Source organism: Labrus bergylta, chromosome 3 (genome assembly GCF_963930695.1).
Source record: "Labrus bergylta chromosome 3, fLabBer1.1, whole genome shotgun sequence".
NCBI lineage: Eukaryota > Metazoa > Chordata > Actinopteri > Labriformes > Labridae > Labrus > Labrus bergylta.
In genome coordinates this window covers 28,147,761-28,165,493 of record NC_089197.1, presented here as the reverse complement: position 1 = coordinate 28,165,493, position 17,733 = coordinate 28,147,761, and the positions used below count along the sequence as shown (strand labels likewise).

The following is a 17,733-nucleotide window of genomic DNA, read 5'->3' as shown; positions in this document are numbered from 1 at the left end:
CTTCTCATTTTTAATTTGTATTCATGGTCTCATTTTACTCTCTGAGGTTAGGGAAAAGTTTATCACTGCAGAACTAACCAACTCCTAACCATTGCATAATTTAATCCAATTTACTTTTATTGGCATGAGAGAGAGAACTGTATTTTACTGTGTTTGTGTACCACAATATTTAAAGCTCCTGTGATTAGTTTTAAGTGACATACAAAAGCAAAACAAGCCTGCTGTATGACTGATGATTTAAAAAAAAAAAAAAAAAAAAAATTCAGGGGAGCCTATAGCCTAGCAGTTAGTGGGCGCGCCCCCATGTACTTTACAGAGGCTGGAGGAGGAAGCCCTCGAGAGCAAGTGGCCTGAGTTCAAATATGACCTGTGGCTCTCTCTCTTCCAGGTCTCTGACTCTATCCACTGTCCTATCTCTAAAACAAAGGCATAAATAGCCCCAAAATAAATCTTGTAAAACATAACCAGGCCTCCATGTAGGTTTTAGACGAAGTGAGTTGTTTCAAACCACTTTTTTTACATTTCCACAGTATAGATTCAAACTGAGTGATACGTTTGAGTGTTGGAAAACAACCTACATGTACAAGATAACACCAGTAAAGAAGATAGAGGTATTGCCTCATCCATAGTGGGCGCTAAACTTGATACAAACCAAAGGTTCCCTACAAGATCTTTAAATATATATAAATTTAAACAATCCAACTGTGTGTATGTGTGAGTGTGATAGAGTGGGTGTGTGTGTGTCTACGGAGGGGACATTAACAGTACTGGATAGTCATTGTTCATAGAACAATTTTTCTTCTTGCCCAGTGGCGGGTCAAGTTTTCCTGTGAGCTCTATGTCCACCTTTGGCTCTCCGGATTCCAGAAACACCTCAACAGACATCTTTACATGCAGAGTGGAGGCTCTTTATAAAGTTCCCTCCAGATTTCTCTTTACCCTATTTCTTGCCCTCTGTGTCAGCTCTCTCTTTACAAGGATGGTTCGGTACAACACGTGCAATATTGTCGATGGCCCATGTTACCCTCACTTTGGAACAATACCAAGGGAAGGACTTCACTTCCCTAAATTGAAGCAGAAAGTCACTCACCAACCGGAGGAAGTTACCCAACAAAGAACCATTGCCTCAGACTTAGAAGTGCTGACTTTTATCCCCATTGCCTCACACTCAGCTGCCTCCAGCCCCCAGTGTCTGACTTTTTTCCCCCTTTTTTTATGTAAGATTTAACATGATTGAGAATGATACACTGACCACTTACAACATTAAAGTAGAAGAGTACGACATCAAATATCCTGAGAGTCATTCTTGATATTATATGCATTTGCACTACTGTACAACTGTATGTTGTTTTGTGATTACTTTTTAACACTTATAAGGACATTCAGTTGTATTCAAGCATTTTCAGACTGTTGTCTGGCCCCTCGTATACTTAAGTAAAGGATCTGAATACTTGTCCCTGCCTGGGAGAAGTAGTGCCTGAATGCTATGTTGTTGTTTCAACCAGAATGCATTTGACTCTGCTTGTCTATTCACTTGAAGATAGAATATATAGGTAGGCCATGTCATATTGTCAATTTGTATTTTTAGATCTTTCCTTCTTTGAAAAGTCGCTAGTGAAAACGACTCAAACTAAAAGAAAAGGGGAGTACATATCCATTATTGTGGGGGTCATCCATACCCTGTGAACAAGGAGAAGGATTTTATGTTACACTTCTGGACACAACAGGGAGGGGGAAATGGAGTCTACCCTTTACTGTTTTGTTTAAATTATAGCAGCTGTTTCATATTTAACAGCTAAGCCCAACCTTTCTTCATCTGTTTCTGCTGTCTTCTTTCCCTCTTGTCCACTTTCTTCTCACGCTCCTTTTCTTTTTTTCTCTGCCCTTTTAATGTCAGCTCTTGATGGCGCAACACAGAACCATGCTACTCTAAGGCAAGCCAATACAATTGTCAGTGATCCACCACATGTTCTACATACAGACTATGAGTTTCTGCCCTCTGGTTAGAGGTTCAGAGTTCCCCTTGTGGACCGAACAGGTTTAAAAATGTATTCATCCCTGTGTCTCTAAGGCTTTTGAATAGTGACAAATAAGACAGGATAGGCACTGGACTATAACTGTCTTCTGTGTTTTTGCACTGGTATTCTAAGAACCTGATGCAATTTATGTTCTTGTTTTTTATTCTGGACATTATTTAATTATGTTTCCTGTTTTTTGTTTAATGTGAATGAATATCAATGGTTGTCTTTTTATGGCTGCAGCATGGGTGAGGAGGCCAAGAAAAAGACTCTAACTTTGTAGGACAATAAAACTAATCTTGAATCTTGACTCTTGAACACAAAAGCACACAGCTGTGTCAATTTTGGTTGAAACAGGAACTCTTACCTCTCTCTCTCAAAATATTTCATCACATTCCTTCTACTTCTCCATTTCACCCACCCCTTGCAACCCTGTGTGCATGGAACTAGCTCACCACATACACTCACACATATACACTCATACTCCCTCCTCCCCTCCACTGTTTTTTTTTTTGCTAGAGTGAAGGAAAGTTTGACTCTCCTTTAAGAGTCCACCATTTTGGACAGTTAAATCCAGAATGTGTGTTATTGGCTCTTTGTTTTTTTAAAAGAGCTTCATGGCTAATTTGGACTATTATGTAAAGCTTCTTTTAATCCAACATCTGAGCCTAATGTAACAATCACAGATATGAACTCCTTTGAGGAATAGATGTAAACATTCATCGGAATAGGAGACAAAAGCTATAGACAACTAATAGGACAGACATGTTGAATACGTCCCTTAACTTGTAGTTAATGATTCTGCCAGGCTCATCAATTACTAACAGTCAGTTTTTGGACAGTAACTTTTACATCAATAGACTACAAGTCATTTAACATTTTTGATATACTAAGAGAAAAAAGAGGGAAATTTAGTAGGCCTAAAGAAAATAAAAAACAAAAATAAAATGTCCTAATGTCTAGTGGGATCATTGAACAATTAATACTTGCTCTCAAGAGTTATCCTGCTTACATCATAACCGGGTTTAAGTTGTGTTTCAAATGAACTGATCGTCCACAAATCGCCCTTCAGGCTGTTCCAGATGTTGCCCGTGATGTCAGTCATTTCAAAAGGAAACACTACAGGACTACACAAGGTCTGCCCCTCCTTTTGTTTTCTTAAATGTATTACTTTTGAATAGTTCTGAAGAAAATAAGCCTTTATTATAATTACATGACAGCAGTCATTTGAAAATCATCGTGTTACTTCTCAGCAGTGTTTTTTTTTATTTACTTTAGCGGAGTGGAGAAAAAAAACAAGTGTCTCAAAAAATAAGCGAGAGTCATCTTTTGATTCTTCTCTGGTGATGATTTACATGATTTGATCGACATAGCCTCATAGCCTAATCTAATGTCGGACTTTTAAAGTCCCAAATCGTCTGAAGTTGCTTGTCTGTGATGTTACGTTTGTAAATCCGTTTTTTCACACTAATTCTTAGAGTAGGCTATCACATTTTGACCTTGTTTCAACAAATAGTAGGCTATATTTTCCTGCAAACTACTGTGAACAGTTAGCCTACATTTAAATGAAGTGTTATGAAGTGAAGAATAACTATTAGTGTGTTAACACAGAGCTACGTCTGTTGATGTCTCAGCCATTGGCTCGCTGCCAGGACTAACTGTACAGTAAGGTTTTAACCCTGTAATGTAGGCTACAAGTGACCAGTGCGATATTGATGTTACTTTATATCTTTGCAGGTTTTGCTATTTTTTTATTTATTTTTACTAAATATTGTAATCATTTCTCTATTCTGTTGTTGTTAACAACGCATCCTATTAAGATTTTTGCACAAAAACCAAGAGAAATAATTGAATGTAAAAAGCGTCCAAAATGACAATTAAAGCATTCTCAATTAATTGTTGTGAAATTTATGATTTACACGTCATTCAGAAAAAATATCAACATCATGTTCTAGACATCATTCTGTACATTTGTATGCTGAAATATAGTGGTTACATAGATACCAACAAGGCATGTCTAAAAGTGTAAAAGCTGCCTTCTGGTGGCCTACACATCCACCTCATGACCTGCTGGTGTGAGTATGATTTTCCACACTGGGTTTTCAAGCTACAGCTACATAAATCTGTTCAGAAGTCATGCAAGGCAACTATCACTCTCACACCCCTTTTGATAATTGGCTTGAACATTTCAACTGCTGTCCTTTGGGCCCATGACCAATAATATCATCAAACTCTTGTACTTGTCTGTGGATCATTTTTCAAAGGTATGGTGGGCAACTCTTACACACTAGGTTTCTCATTGGAAACATTGGGCCATTATAGAGTGCATTGTGTTACATTATGTTTGAATGGTCAGATTTCCCTCTAAAGCTATTAGTTTAAATCAAGTACGGTTATGAATAATCTTTGTTAAAAAGAAGAAAATGTTCTTTTGAATTTTATTCTGAAGAGTCATATAGATGTATATAGATATACATGTCTCATGACATCCCTCACACTGATTAACACTATAGTGAATCTATATTGAAAATGAATACGGGTCAGTTTTAACCCATATTGAGCATGAATAGGTTTTGAATGTTGTGTATCAGAGGGTTCGGATAATCAGTTAGGACCTTTCATCATTACATTTAGGGGATTCCTGCTCTTTCATCTATTTGAGGTTTTATGTTTTAAATCCCTATAGTAGTCAACAAAGGCAACGACCTGTCACAGCAAAAAACAACATACATTAGGAAGAACAACAACAAAATTAATTAAAAAAAAAAAAGCAAATTCACAAACAATGCAATTCAATAGCACATGCAAAAGTAGAATTCAATAAAAACATGAATCCATTTGCAGGATTAGAGTACAGGTATAATAGGTATAAAAATGACTTGTAGCTTGAATTTCTTCATTGAAACATGCAAGTGAATGTCTCTGTTTGATATTTTAGGTCTCCTTCTGTCCTGTCTGTTCGCCCTTAAGATGTCTGTTGCGCTTTACTCTGCGAGTGGGAATAATGCAAGTCTTCACGGCACCACAGTGGGGGGAAGCAAACCTTTACATCGCTTCATCAAGGGACAACCCAAGATAATTGGCGTGAGACAGAAACACACACACACACACACACACACACACACACACATATTCAGTTATATGTATTATGGTATTTTCCAAGGTCACAAATAAGGGGCCTATTTCCAACCACATCAAATACTTTCATTTTTTTTCTCTTAGGTCATAGTGCTGATCCTGGGCTCATCTAACTTCATCCTTTCCTTTTCCACATCGCTCACCAACTCTCCTCATTTTAATCACATCTGGGGGGTCATCCCGCCCGGCATTGTGATTGGATTTCTGGTTAGTAGCACGACGAGGCAGTTAATAATCTAAAATATGCAGTGGAATATAAATTTTTGCTTTTGATTTGTATATATTAAATTGACAAATTAAAACTGAGAAACCTCCATTATTCAAAATTTCACTAGCAAGGAACACGCCACAACAATACGTGTTAGATATTTAATGATAGATCATGTGAATGATGAGCCAGATGAATGAATGTTAAGATGGGGATTATAATGGAAGAGGATGTTGTCAGTTGGCTGGTCTGGGAGGATGGACTGATGGGGCAGGACAGAGGGAGACTCTTGATGGGGGTTCCCTCTCGTGCATAATTCTAGCCCGAGCTGATCACGGCCCAGACTGTTCCCAGAATTAAACAAACAAGTGGATGGGATAAGGAAGGAGGGTGAATGGATGAGAGGAAGGGAAGGGAGGTTGGGTCGAAGAACTGAGACAAACTGGGTGGAGTGGGATGGCTCGATATAATTAGGCTTGTCAGGTGATTGAAGGTTTGGTTTGTCCTGCTCCCAAACCTGAGTTCATTTATTAACGTTATGTGTTAAGGGCTGATTACAATGTGTGCTTTTAGTAAATAATCACTTTAAAAAGTCTGTGTTTCTGCTGTCTTGGTGTTTGTTTCAGTGTTATTCAGCAAAGTGTTCACAAAACATCCACAGAGAGTAATAATTTAACATCTTCCTCCTCTTTCTCTTGTAGTTTAACACAACTGGGATTCTGTTTATTTTGACTGAACACAATCCAACCAAGAAAACAGTAAGTTCTGTTATAATGTTTTGTAGCAAAAGTGGTCACTTTTCCAAGAACTATTGTTATTTCTGAGGACCAAGAAAGCCATGCACATTAAATATTTTTATTTAAGCCCCACCCAGAAACATGTTTCAAAGTAACAGTTTGTGTGTTGTGTTTTTTCCCAACCTGAACTCCAATAAAAAATGTAACTTGAACAAGGTGTTGATTAAGCCATCCTTTACAATAAACACAAATATTGTCAGTATAAGATAAGATAAGATAAACTTTATTGATCCCCCGTGGGGGAAATTTTTGCATTACAGCAGCTCAAGAAAACAAGGGACGGGAATATAATTATTAAAAATAAAAATAGAAGTTAAAAATCAAACATATTTACATCAGTTAAATAAAAAAAAATACAATAATGTAAAATTACACAGTAACTAAGAGATTGTTTCTAGAAAAACACACACAGTGTGTAGCATGAGGTGGTGATGCTGTTAAAGAGTCTGATTAAACAGTCTGATGGCAGATGGGATGAACGACCTGCGGTAGCGCTCTGTCTTGCAGGGTGGGTGTCTCAGTCTGCTGCTGAAGGAGCTGCTCAGGGCCCCCACAGTGTCATGTAGGGAGTGAGAGGGGTTGTCCATGATGGATGTCAGCTTCACTAACATCCTCCTCTCACCCACCTCCTCTACAGAGTGCAGAGGACAGTCCAAGACAGAACTGGCCCTCCTGACCAGTCTGTTCAGTCTCTTCCTGTCTCTCTCTGTGCTCCCTCCTCCCCAGCAGACCACTGCATAGAAAAGTGCAGACGCCACCACCGTGTCAAAAAAGTCCGTAGCAGAGTCCTGCACACTCCAAAGGACCTCAGTCGTCTCAGCAGGTGAAGTCGACATTGACCCTTCTTGTACAGAATGTCGGTGTTGTGTGACCAGTCCAGTTTATTGTTGAGGTGAACACCCAGATATTTGTACGTCTCCACCCTCTCGATGTCCAAGCCCTCGATGTTCACCGGTGCAGTCCTGCGCAAGTCAATCACCATCTCCTTTGTCTTGCTGGCGTTGAGCTGAAGGTGGTTGAGCTCACTCCAGTCGACAAAGTCCATGATGACCTGCCTGTACTCCTGTTCGCTCCCCTTAGACACACACCCCACGATGGCTGTGTCAACGGAGAACTTCTGCAGGTGGCAGCTCCCAGAGTTGTAGCAGAAGTCCGGGGTGTACAGGGTGAAGAGAAAAGGGGAGAGAATTGTCCCCTGCGGAGCCCCTGTACTGCAGACCACTATGTCAGACTCACAGTCCTGAAGCCTCACGTACTGTGGTCTGTTGGTGAGGTAGTCCATTGTCCATGCAGCCAGGTGACAGTCTACTCCCGCCCTTTCTAGCTTCCCCCAGAGCTGGTCTGCACAGTCCTTCAGGAGTCTGGAGCTGATGCCGTCGGGACCTGTGGCCTTCCTTGCCTTGACCTTCCTCAGCTGACTTCTCACCTGATCAGCTGTTATGGAGAGGCCGTCGGTTGAGGAGGAAGAGGAGGAGGAGAGGGTTGTTGAGGGGGCGTCTGAGATGTTATTCAGTTCTCTCCAGACTCATCTTTGCCCGGCTGCTGGCTTTCCCCTCCTTGATTTTTTTTCTTGTGCTCCTTCTGCACCCTCCTCAGCTCCTCTCTATCTCCAGCTCTAAAAACCCTCTTCTTTTCTTTAAGCAGGGTTTTCAGCTCAGGGGTCACCCAGGGTTGGTGGTGGAGAAACACTGTACTTTTTTGGTGGGTACAGTGTTCTCAACACAAAAGTTTATGTAGTCTGTGATGCAGTAGGTTAAGCCGTCGATGTCCTCCCCATGTGGGCTGCACAGCACCTCCCAGTCAGTGGTGTTGAAGCAGTCCTGCAGCGCCTCAGTGGCCTCCTTAGACCACTTCTTCACATACCTGGTTGTGGGGGGTTGTTTTTTCACCATAGGTATGTAAATGGGCTGCAGTCTCACCATGTTGGGGTCTGAGCGCCCCAGTGGGGGAGGGGTGATGATCTGTATGCATCCTTGGTATTTGCATACAGTAAGTCCAAAGTTTTATTTTCCCTGGTATGGCAGTCAACATAGTGAGTGAAAGTAGGGAGAGTGGCAGACAGGGAAGCGTGGTTAAAGTCTTCTGAGATGAGAATAAGAGATATATAGTAAGGAGTTGACTTTAGTAAGGTTCTTTCTGTGTTTACATGATCTGTGTCTGTCTGTGCCTGCATGTAGGTAACCATTTCACTGGCTCTGAGTATTGTGACTGTACTTGGGATATGTTGGACTGTCCTGCACATCATCCCGAACTTAACACAGTACCATTACTACGTAGATGAATACAATGTAGATAATACCACAGATGAGGAGGAGGCTAAATGGACACCATATAACGAGGTAATTTATTTTCTTACTTTTATTTTCTTAGTTATTTTCAGTGTCATGTATAATATTTATTTAAAAAAACCATTTGTAGGTAATTATGAAGGTATTTATAAAAAGAAAGCTGTATGTAGAAAATTGAGTGAGTGATAAGAAGAGTCTTTATTTATCCCACAAGGGAGACCATTCTTGTGTTTACTGCAGCAAAGAAACAAACAAAGAACGAAGAATAACTCTCAGTGCACAAATACACATTAAATAGTTACCAAACTGTAATTGATGCCTGTGCATTGTTGCACATTCACGGAAAAATATTGACAGAAAATGATAATGCACACACAAAAATGTTTTTGTTTTTTTAACGTTATTGCACATGTACATGACAGTATGTGTATGTTAAAATGTCATAGATATCACTGGTTTCTTTGTTTGTTTTTCATGTGTTTTTTTGTTATATATGTGTGAACATGTGTTTTCCAGGCCATGGAACGATCATTTGAAGCGATCTTCTTGCTCTACACCTTGATGGGTGGAATTATTTTTGTTGTAATGTCAGTTATGGCTGGGGCTGCCCTACGTTCAACAAAGAGCCAGGTAAAAGACATCAAAACTCTCCCCAATGCTTTACAAACTGTTCTGAGAGCTGTACATGGTCCAGGAGCTCAGACATTGTCTCACAGTATCTGCTCCGCTTGAATTAAAGTGACATTTTAGTAAGGAGCTAACAAAGATTTGAACGGCTCTTTGTTCTCTTCTCTTTAGACCATGATAGTGATGACCACTCCAACAAGTGAAACACAAGTTGACCAACGAGGACAAGAGGACGGTCTAAATTGTGAAAGAATGAGCAACTAGAAGTAAACAGAACCATTCAATGAAATGTAAAAATGATTCCCAAGTATTAACTCCTTCTCACTATTTCTCACTTTTTAAGCATTACCACCAAAACCACTTAATATGTACTTAAATGCCACTTACTGTGTGCTAACTGTGCACACATGATGTTTACACTACTGCATCAGGGACAAAGGTTGGTGTAGAACAAATGCCTTCTGAGATAGTTGAAAATAAAGAGTACATATCTCAAAACCCAACAAATTTTTTTTTTTTTTTTGTTGTGCCATTTTTCATTTAGGAACCATGTGGAATAAAATGTATATGATTTACATTTAAAGGTAATTGACAAGACATGATTTTGGGTTGCGACTGTTACCATGCCAACATGATTATTGACTTCCTTTTTTCTAGCTCATATTTGATAGAAATCTCCAAATGAACTTTGACCAGCTTGGTATCAAATTGTTGTCAGTGTGTACATATAACGTTTTTCCAGCAAGTCAAATATTGCATTTTAAAAAAAAAGAAAAAGAAGAAGCAGTCTGCTCAATCAGATTTGACCACTCATCCATTGCAATGTTATATAGGATGTGCTGTAGAATTTTCTGGACCACAATTGATCAATGAGATGACCAGTGTGCTGACAGAAGAGAAGTTGTTTGTTTATTAAAACTATTAAACATTAACCATCTCTGATATAATCGCAGCTAAAACTCTCAAAGAGTAACAAAAATAATGCTCATTGTGAGTATTTATTGTTTGAATGTAGAGTTGCATTATTACCAACAGGATACAAAAAGCCATGTCAGATATAAAATGTTTTATGAGGAGAGAGAGAGTTGTTTCTATTTAAAAACATCTGTTAGATGTTACATTCAGAATGTTGTTTTAACAAGTCCAACCATGAACAGTTTAACTGGTCTCTCGATATGATATGATTTATTTTCCTTTTTGTCCCGTCCAGAATTCTATCAGAACAAAACAGAACATGCACAAAGTCTTGTGGCTGCCCTTGATACTTTTTTTTCTTGTCATGGCAGCTCAAGTTTCAGCTGCAGGAATATGAAGTACACACTCTAGGGCTCACAAAGTGCTGCCAACATACAGAGGACAGCATATAATGTTCTCGGTCTGAGAGAACATACACTGAAATGTTAAACACCATGGCATGGCAGTTCCCTTGTGAAACCACAATCATAAAGTTTGCAGTTTTAGTTAAGAAATGTTATAAATCAACTGAACAATTGAACATGTCAGTCCTAAATGTAACGAGGGACAGGGGAAGGAACATTTTTAGATAATTTTCAATCTAAACATCAATGAAATACACATGAAGTTTATGCTTTTTTCCGTTGATTCAGACTATAATTATCAACAAAATGTTGCTTGCCTTTTAAGTAATTAAAGAATATATCAATATGTATAATATTGACAAGTGTTGTCAAGAAGATAAAAAAAACAAAAAATGTGTCTAAATCCATGAAAGAAGAAACACAATGACATGTAAATAAAATATTTTGTTATTCACTGTTTATTTTGAGTTTGTATCAGATATTTTTACAACACAAAAAAGTTGAATTGACCTCCCATAAAAAAGTTTGAACAGGGAATAGATGTGACGATTTTGAAACATTTCGTTTTATGTGTCTGTTAACACATTTATGATTTGCATTTTCTTTCACAAGATTCTTGTTAAAATGTTCAAAATGGATTGAAAGTACTAAGGGAAGTCGGGTATCATCACTTAAAGTTCAGTTACTATAAACTAACACTTTCAAATAAAGGTAGTCCTGTGTTCCATAATTAATACCAAAAACATGCTTATAAATGATTTAAATCACTAATGCACTTTTTTCTGTAAGCCCCTTTCTTCATATTTGGAGGGGCTGATTTCTATGGCACTGCAGTGTTATCAGGTTATTTCACATTGTTGGCATCCGGAAGACCAAGACACCCTTCAATGTAAAAACATTTCTCAGACTTTATCCCAAAATGCCCTAGTTGTCTTCCTTGCAAAAATATGGGAGAAATGTCCTTCAATATTTCTTTCCCAAAATCTGTCCATCAAAAACAGGACAATACATTTTGGTTTTGTGCCCTCTCTTCAGTGTCTCATGTTAGAGAAGCAGGCGGCTTTTGAAAGTCAGTCCCAAGGGCACAGCGCTGGTGAACTCGCATGTGTTCTGTGACACGGTACTGTCGTGAAAAGGTCATAGGGCAGCTGGGGCAAGGGAAGGGTCGAACACCAAGGTGGCTTCGTACATGTCTATTGAGAGAGCCTCTCTGGCTGAAGGAACGGTCGCAGAGATAACACTGGAAAAGGTGGCGAACAGGAGTCGACAGAGGAGACGATTTATTTGTTGGCATGATGCCTGAAACAATTGAAGGTATGGAGTCAGACAAGGTAGAGGCCATGGAGCCTTGAACAAATACTGGATCAGTGGGTGGTGTACAGACTGTCAAGTTTAAGGCATGGCTCCTAATCTCTACAGTCCTTTCCTCATGTAGAACCTCAGCGCCGAGACTGCTTCGGTCTTGTCCAACAGATTGTCTTTTTGCAACATTTACATCTCGAACCCAAGATTTAGTCTCAGCCCTGTCAAAACTCTCATCCCCAAGATTTGTCCTAGTTGCCGTCTTTCTCTCATCAACCACCTGTATAGGTGGCACTTCATCCCATTGCTCTCCATCATTATTCTCAAACACACTTGTAAATGTGTCTTTCTGGTCACATGCAACCCAGTTCTCCCCTACCACAGATCTGTGTTTGTAGGACACTAGCAATTCAGCAGGTTTGGTGCTAATATCCAGCAGTAGAACCCTCTCTGTCATCCCACTGGCAAAGTGCTGCCTCAGAGTCTTGTAATCAGGATTGGCAAATGTACCAACTTCCTTGTCATCTCTGGACTGGTCAGATGGGTGAGGGCTGGAGTATAAACTATCAGAGTCGCTGTGTGATATTTGAGTGTCTTCTTGAGGTAGGCAGTGATAATGAAGCTGTGCATGGTATGACTGCCCCACAATACTTGATGTTGATTCAGAAGTGCTGTTGTCCACAGGAATTTGGCTTGACATATTTTCAAGTTCCAGAGATGTGGAGCTCTCAAAGGCAGAAAGACTCACAGAGACGTTACCCAAACTTAATTCTGGTGTGGTGGGGACAGACGGGCAAACAACACAGTTCATTTGGTCTGTCATGTTTCCATTGTCACAGTCATCTTTTGGGCTTGTCTCAGCTCTCTGCAAGGCTTGGTACCAATCAGTCTTAGGTCCACAGATGTTACTGTTGCTGTCCTGTGGAAACCGTTTTGAACATGTATGTTTCTCTTGCACTTCTCCCTCAGGACTAAAGTGTTCACATTGACAATCACATCCTGCGTCAGTTTCCAGCAAGTAGTGGGGAACCTTATCTTGCTGGTGATGTGAGTGAATGGACGGCCCCTTTGCTGTTGTTGCCATTGGGATATCGTGGCTATCGGAACAATCAAGACGCTTATGTTTGAGGGGGAAATCTTCAAAACTGAGATGAGGCCAATATTTTAACTCTCTGATTGGACTCCTGCCAAGCCTTTTCTGTGGTACTAAATTGCCTCTAAGATCTTTTAATTGATTCTGAAATGAATCACAATAAGCATTGTTGTCAATCGGGTTAACAATGTGGGGGAATGCATTGCCACTATTCTGTCTTGTAAAATGATCTGTGTTGCTGCAGTTTGATTTGCAACATACATCTTGGTTTTGAGCCCCATTAAAATCTTTGCGGCTGATGGTAGTTCCCTCAACAATGTTGTCAATGTCTGTGCTTTCCGACTGAGAGCAGGCGTTGACTGAAGCCTTGGGTATTGAAGGGTAAGGAGGCATTGTAGACAATTCTGCCTGCTGGGGCATAGAAGCTGTGCTGCTGTGACAGATGACAGAAACTGCCTTACAGCATGGATGTGGTGATGAGGAAGATGAGGAGGATGAGGAGGCACACTGTGAGGGAGAAACATTGTCCTTAAGAGTGGAGGTTGAGAGACATGAAAGGGGAGAGGGGCCAATCTGATTTTCGTCTTCTTCTATTCTTTTCATTTGCTCCCCTTTAAAATTGCTTTTTACTTCTAAACATGATTGCTGAGTATTTTCTTCCCTTGTAGTTTCTTCCTCTTGCTGCTCTGCTGTGCAAGTTGAGAACAAGTCTCTCCTGTCCGCAACTGTCCTCACCACCTTCTTCGTTGTGTTCTCCTGACAAGTCTCTGAATATGCAATGACAACTGAGCGAGACTTTAGCACCTCTGTAAACACCCCATGAGTTTCAATATCCTGAGATGTCAGGTGACTTACTTGTGTGCAGTTACCTGAATTTGCACTACTTCCAGTGTTTCCAGATAAACAACAAATGGTGCTTGCATTTCTTGAAGGGCTGTTATCCTTTCTGCTACAAGAGTTTGTACCATTTTCTTTGCTACTTCTGCATGGGTATATTTCATTGCATGTGTCCACATTAGCTGCACATGTATGATCCTTTCTGTGCATTGAGTTTTCACTACAAGTGTGAGACAAAGGCGGATGCTTACTAAAGCTGTTCACATTGGTACTAACAGCATCCTTCAAGTCCTTATAAGGATGATAGTCTGCTCCACTGCAACCATCTGATTTATCTGCAGCATCAACCTTAGTCTGCTGCAAAGCCGTCAGGGTGTCCTGCAGTTCATCCATCTGCAGGTAGGTGGCAGCAGTGAGCAGATTATAATATTCTTCCTTGCTCTGAGTATATTGCATAGATCCAGTGTAAATATAATCCAAAAGCATTGGCAGTACAGAGTCAGACAGACATGGATCCTGTAGTTCAACCAGAGCACCAGTTGAGGACAAGATTGATGCCAACACTGGACTAGAAGCTGATAGCACACATCTGGGGGAGCAGGAAAAGAAATCAGCTAGATTTTAGAGCTTAAGACATCATGTTTACAGAAAACAATAAAAAAAAATGCAGATATTTTGCCAGAGGATACTTTGTGTTATTTCCTGTTTGATGTTGCTCACCTGTGGGCAGGGAAGACGCGGCCAGGGTTCAGTCTCTGTATGACCACGCAGTCACAAAGCTGAGCTCGTTCTCTTTGGAGGTTCAGATGTGCCAACAGTTGTACTGCATAACTGCTGACTTGCTGGACAAAATCTGCCATCTGAATGAAAAAAGCTCAGTCAATAGCAGTTTAACTGAAAGGCAGGTTTAAACAGAAGCATGACACTGACTGTTTTTCAGTGGTTTTTCTGATGCATTTAAAGCCTCTACATGCACCATAAGTGTTTAGAATGAGCATGAAAAAGAATGCCACTGCCCATATGAGGCATCTTATATTAGCACGAGTAGCTTCTCTTTCATGGTATTTGATTCATGTAGAGTAATTGACTGAAAAGGCTTATCAATTTCATATAGAACTTTAGTACGTTAATCACTTTAGCTAGACAGTAAATGTATGATATTCAAAAAACAGGCCAATATACAAATAAAAAAGCCTTGACCGAGTTGATAAATAAACTGACTTGACTTTACTCATAAAATAATGACTGTTTCAACATGCACATAAGAAAAAATATATCCTATAAATATTATCTTACCTCTGTTTTATAGAAAATCTATAAACCCCTTCAAATCCTGTTGGCTTCACTGTGACGTCTCCTAGCACGGCTTGCTTGCAGTGAAATGGGGAAAAGAACCTCAATGAAGTCTATATAGTCACAGTCTACTATCTACGCACACTGTCTCATGCGGAAAACAATCACACGCTTTTCGTATTGGGGGCCTGGTGTGACGTGAAACGACAGGTGCTTATAAGGAACCCTGGCATCCAACGTCAGACTTTCCATGGCCTGTTTTGGAGTGGGAACTGAGACCTGCCCACAGAGGATCCACACAAGACTACAGACATAAAGCAAATAGAGACAATATTTCCATTCACTTTTCAAAGGATATTATTAAGGGAGGCATTTTTTTACTCACACAAACATGCATGGATAACATACATAGGTTCTCGTTGCAGAAGAAACACACAGACCACGTGGCTCATCCATATTTATAGCATACTAACATAGTCGAAATTCTCAAAAAGAAGCTCCTTCTTTACAAAACAATCTTTCTCCTGCACCTGTTGGGAGCTCATGGGTTGATAAAGCTAAGTAACTTGGGGCAGCAGTACCTCAGCTTATAGGTGGGTTGCTGATTCAATCCGGTATGGAACAAGTGCAGAATTGAGACTGGATGCTGGAGAGATATTTAAATTTCCCTTGCCTGGCAATGTCTAGGTCTTCTTGAACAAAGTACCAAAAAAAACAACTGCTAAGGTGCTCTTTAGTGTGCCGCCCCTCATCCTGATATCCTCCTTTAGTGCATCCTGTTTGTGCGTGTGTTTCTGACCTATATGTGTATGTAAAATGTTCAATAACATAACTCTTCTCCTTCTTATTGAATCAAATGTACGTTGGTCATAAAGAGCTGTTATTAAGCATCATTAGGTACAGTGTGCCACCCATGAGTCTACACTGTAGTCCTATACTGCACTGTTAAGAGTTTCTCACAAGCATTCTACATGCTCTAAAGAAATGAGGGCTGTAAATCTCAACATTTCTGTCTGTTCTATTTCTACAAATGGGAGCTTGCCTGGTGTTACTGACTACGAGACGCCCCCTGTCTGACGCTTTGTTGACAACTCCATACTGAGCTATTTCTCCACCCTCACACACCATGTGCTTGTCACGCCTCACAATCTCGACAGCACTGTGACAGCTGCCCACAGCGGTACAATTGCACTGGAAACTCTGCAATGGAAATACCACTGCTACACACACTAGCACATAATGAACCATTTCAAAGGACTCTTTTGGATAGAGGAATCATGCTCCAAGACAGAAATGATTGCATAGCTTCATTTTGAGGTATACAAAAAGTAAAACATATTTATGCTACATATCTTTTTTTATTTTCTCCAAAATATGTTTATAAAGCATTTGATAGTTAACGTTTGTGCAGGGGGCATACTATCCCTTAAAAAATGTAACTTGTTCATTTAAAACTGCAGACAAAATGCATTTATTTGGATGTGGATTGTTGGATTTGTATAATACACAAATGAATAGAGCTGAATAACAGTATCAATAATAGTATCCTTGTCTCTACTAAGCTTCTCCATATAAATGAGTGGGTTATATGGGAACAACCCTAAAAAAATGAATTCTGTCCAGAAGATCACTAAGACATACTCCCCTGTCTCTCTCACTGTTTCTCACCCGTCTGTCACATTGTTTTCCTCAAATTTTGACTTCACACAAAAACAATCCAAGAAAACAAACTATGAATTATTATCAATTGTGCTTTAACTTAAGCAGTCATGACACTCACGTACAGACATTTAGACACACACACAAAGTAGCATGTGCTGGAAAGATGTACGTGTATAGTATTTCCATTCACTGGGTGCTTGGCGACATAGCTCACGTATTGTACTGGCTGCATGCAAATTAGGGAGGGTCTCACTGAGCACCATGCAGCTGTAGCTGCTGGAAATATATCATGTAGTATAACTGAATCACTAAAGCATATAAAAGATAAGCTGAAAAACTTACAGAAAAAGGAAATAGATTATTTGCCATTTAAATATTTACAACTAACACTACCTATTGATAGAGATGATATACTTGATCAAGTGTACTAAAGCTGTTATTGAGTTGTTTAGACACTTTTTTTTTTATTTGAGCTGAAAGTCGAAATATTTCTTGCAAAGCTTTGAGGTGTGTTTGTGTCATAAAATCCTGCTGCAGTATGAATTCTTCTGCACACTTTTTGAAAACTTTTCATCAGCCCTATCAACACTTTTGGACACAACTGACCCAGTTTCTGCTTCATGTTCCATGTTCCATGCACTGTCCCCTCAGGAATTGCAACCAAACCATGATATGAAGCTGAAAAGCTCAAGCTTTGCCAATAATAACAATTTGACACAGTCCTGCTTAGTAAAGTTACTTGAACGAGGCACTGATGAACAGATAAAAAAGTGTCATCTGAATTCTGGATTCAATGGAGGGGATACGACTAAAGGGAATCGTTTACACGAAGTTCAACTGGTTTGTTAGAAAGATATTAAGGTTATGCTGTCAAAAGTTATAGATACTAAATTAAAAAGTAAGAAAAGCCAAGCTTAACATCTGGCCTTAATTGAGGCCGCTGGTGGCGCAATGGTCAGTGCGCCTTGTATGGAAGTTGTAGTCCTCCAAGCGGGCGGTTCAAATCCGACCTGTGGCTCCTTTCCTGCATGTCATTCCCCACTCTCTGTCTCCCTGATTTTCAACTCTATCCACTGTCCTATCTCTCAAATAAAGGCAAATTATTTTCTTAAAATAAATAACTATTTCTTTACATCATTGGCCTAATCAAC

At 39.7% G+C, this 17,733-nt stretch overlaps 1 protein-coding gene and 1 long non-coding RNA gene across 3 annotated transcripts; one reads left to right on the top strand and one right to left on the bottom strand.

The window, feature by feature from the left end:
- The first annotated feature begins 3,041 nt into the window (after positions 1-3,041).
- Positions 3,042-10,854, top strand: LOC109996339 (uncharacterized). 2 transcript variants are annotated; one of them, XM_065953092.1, is made up of 7 exons: positions 3,042-3,154; positions 4,957-5,102; positions 5,241-5,363; positions 6,066-6,122; positions 8,339-8,496; positions 8,965-9,079; positions 9,248-10,854. In XM_065953092.1, the coding sequence occupies exons 2-7, from the start codon at positions 4,989-4,991 to the stop codon at positions 9,338-9,340; spliced, it is 660 nt and encodes a 219-aa protein (XP_065809164.1). In that variant the 5' UTR covers positions 3,042-3,154; positions 4,957-4,988; the 3' UTR covers positions 9,341-10,854. The 2 variants fall into 2 exon arrangements, with proteins under 2 accessions (XP_065809164.1, XP_020506105.2); XM_020650449.3 differs by having other exon boundaries at positions 8,339-8,500; positions 8,966-9,079.
- On the bottom strand, positions 10,836-14,906 carry LOC136178601 (uncharacterized). The gene is made up of 2 exons (XR_010665982.1): positions 14,348-14,906; positions 10,836-14,216 (listed from the first exon to the last, which is right to left on the bottom strand). It is a non-coding gene; the product is annotated as an uncharacterized lncRNA (long non-coding RNA).
- Positions 14,907-17,733: the final 2,827 nt, after the last annotated feature.

Bases quoted from the DNA above. Each gene is read 5' to 3' on its own strand.
- LOC109996339 (XM_020650449.3), top strand. From the start codon at position 4,989: ATGTCTGTTGCGCTTTACTCTGCGAGTGGGAATAATGCAAGTCTTCAC. The intron at 6,123-8,338 runs GTAAGTTCTGTT...GCCTGCATGTAG, and splicing joins ACAATCCAACCAAGAAAACA to GTAACCATTTCACTGGCTCT. The intron at 8,501-8,965 runs GTAATTTATTTT...TGTGTTTTCCAG, and splicing joins AATGGACACCATATAACGAG to GCCATGGAACGATCATTTGA.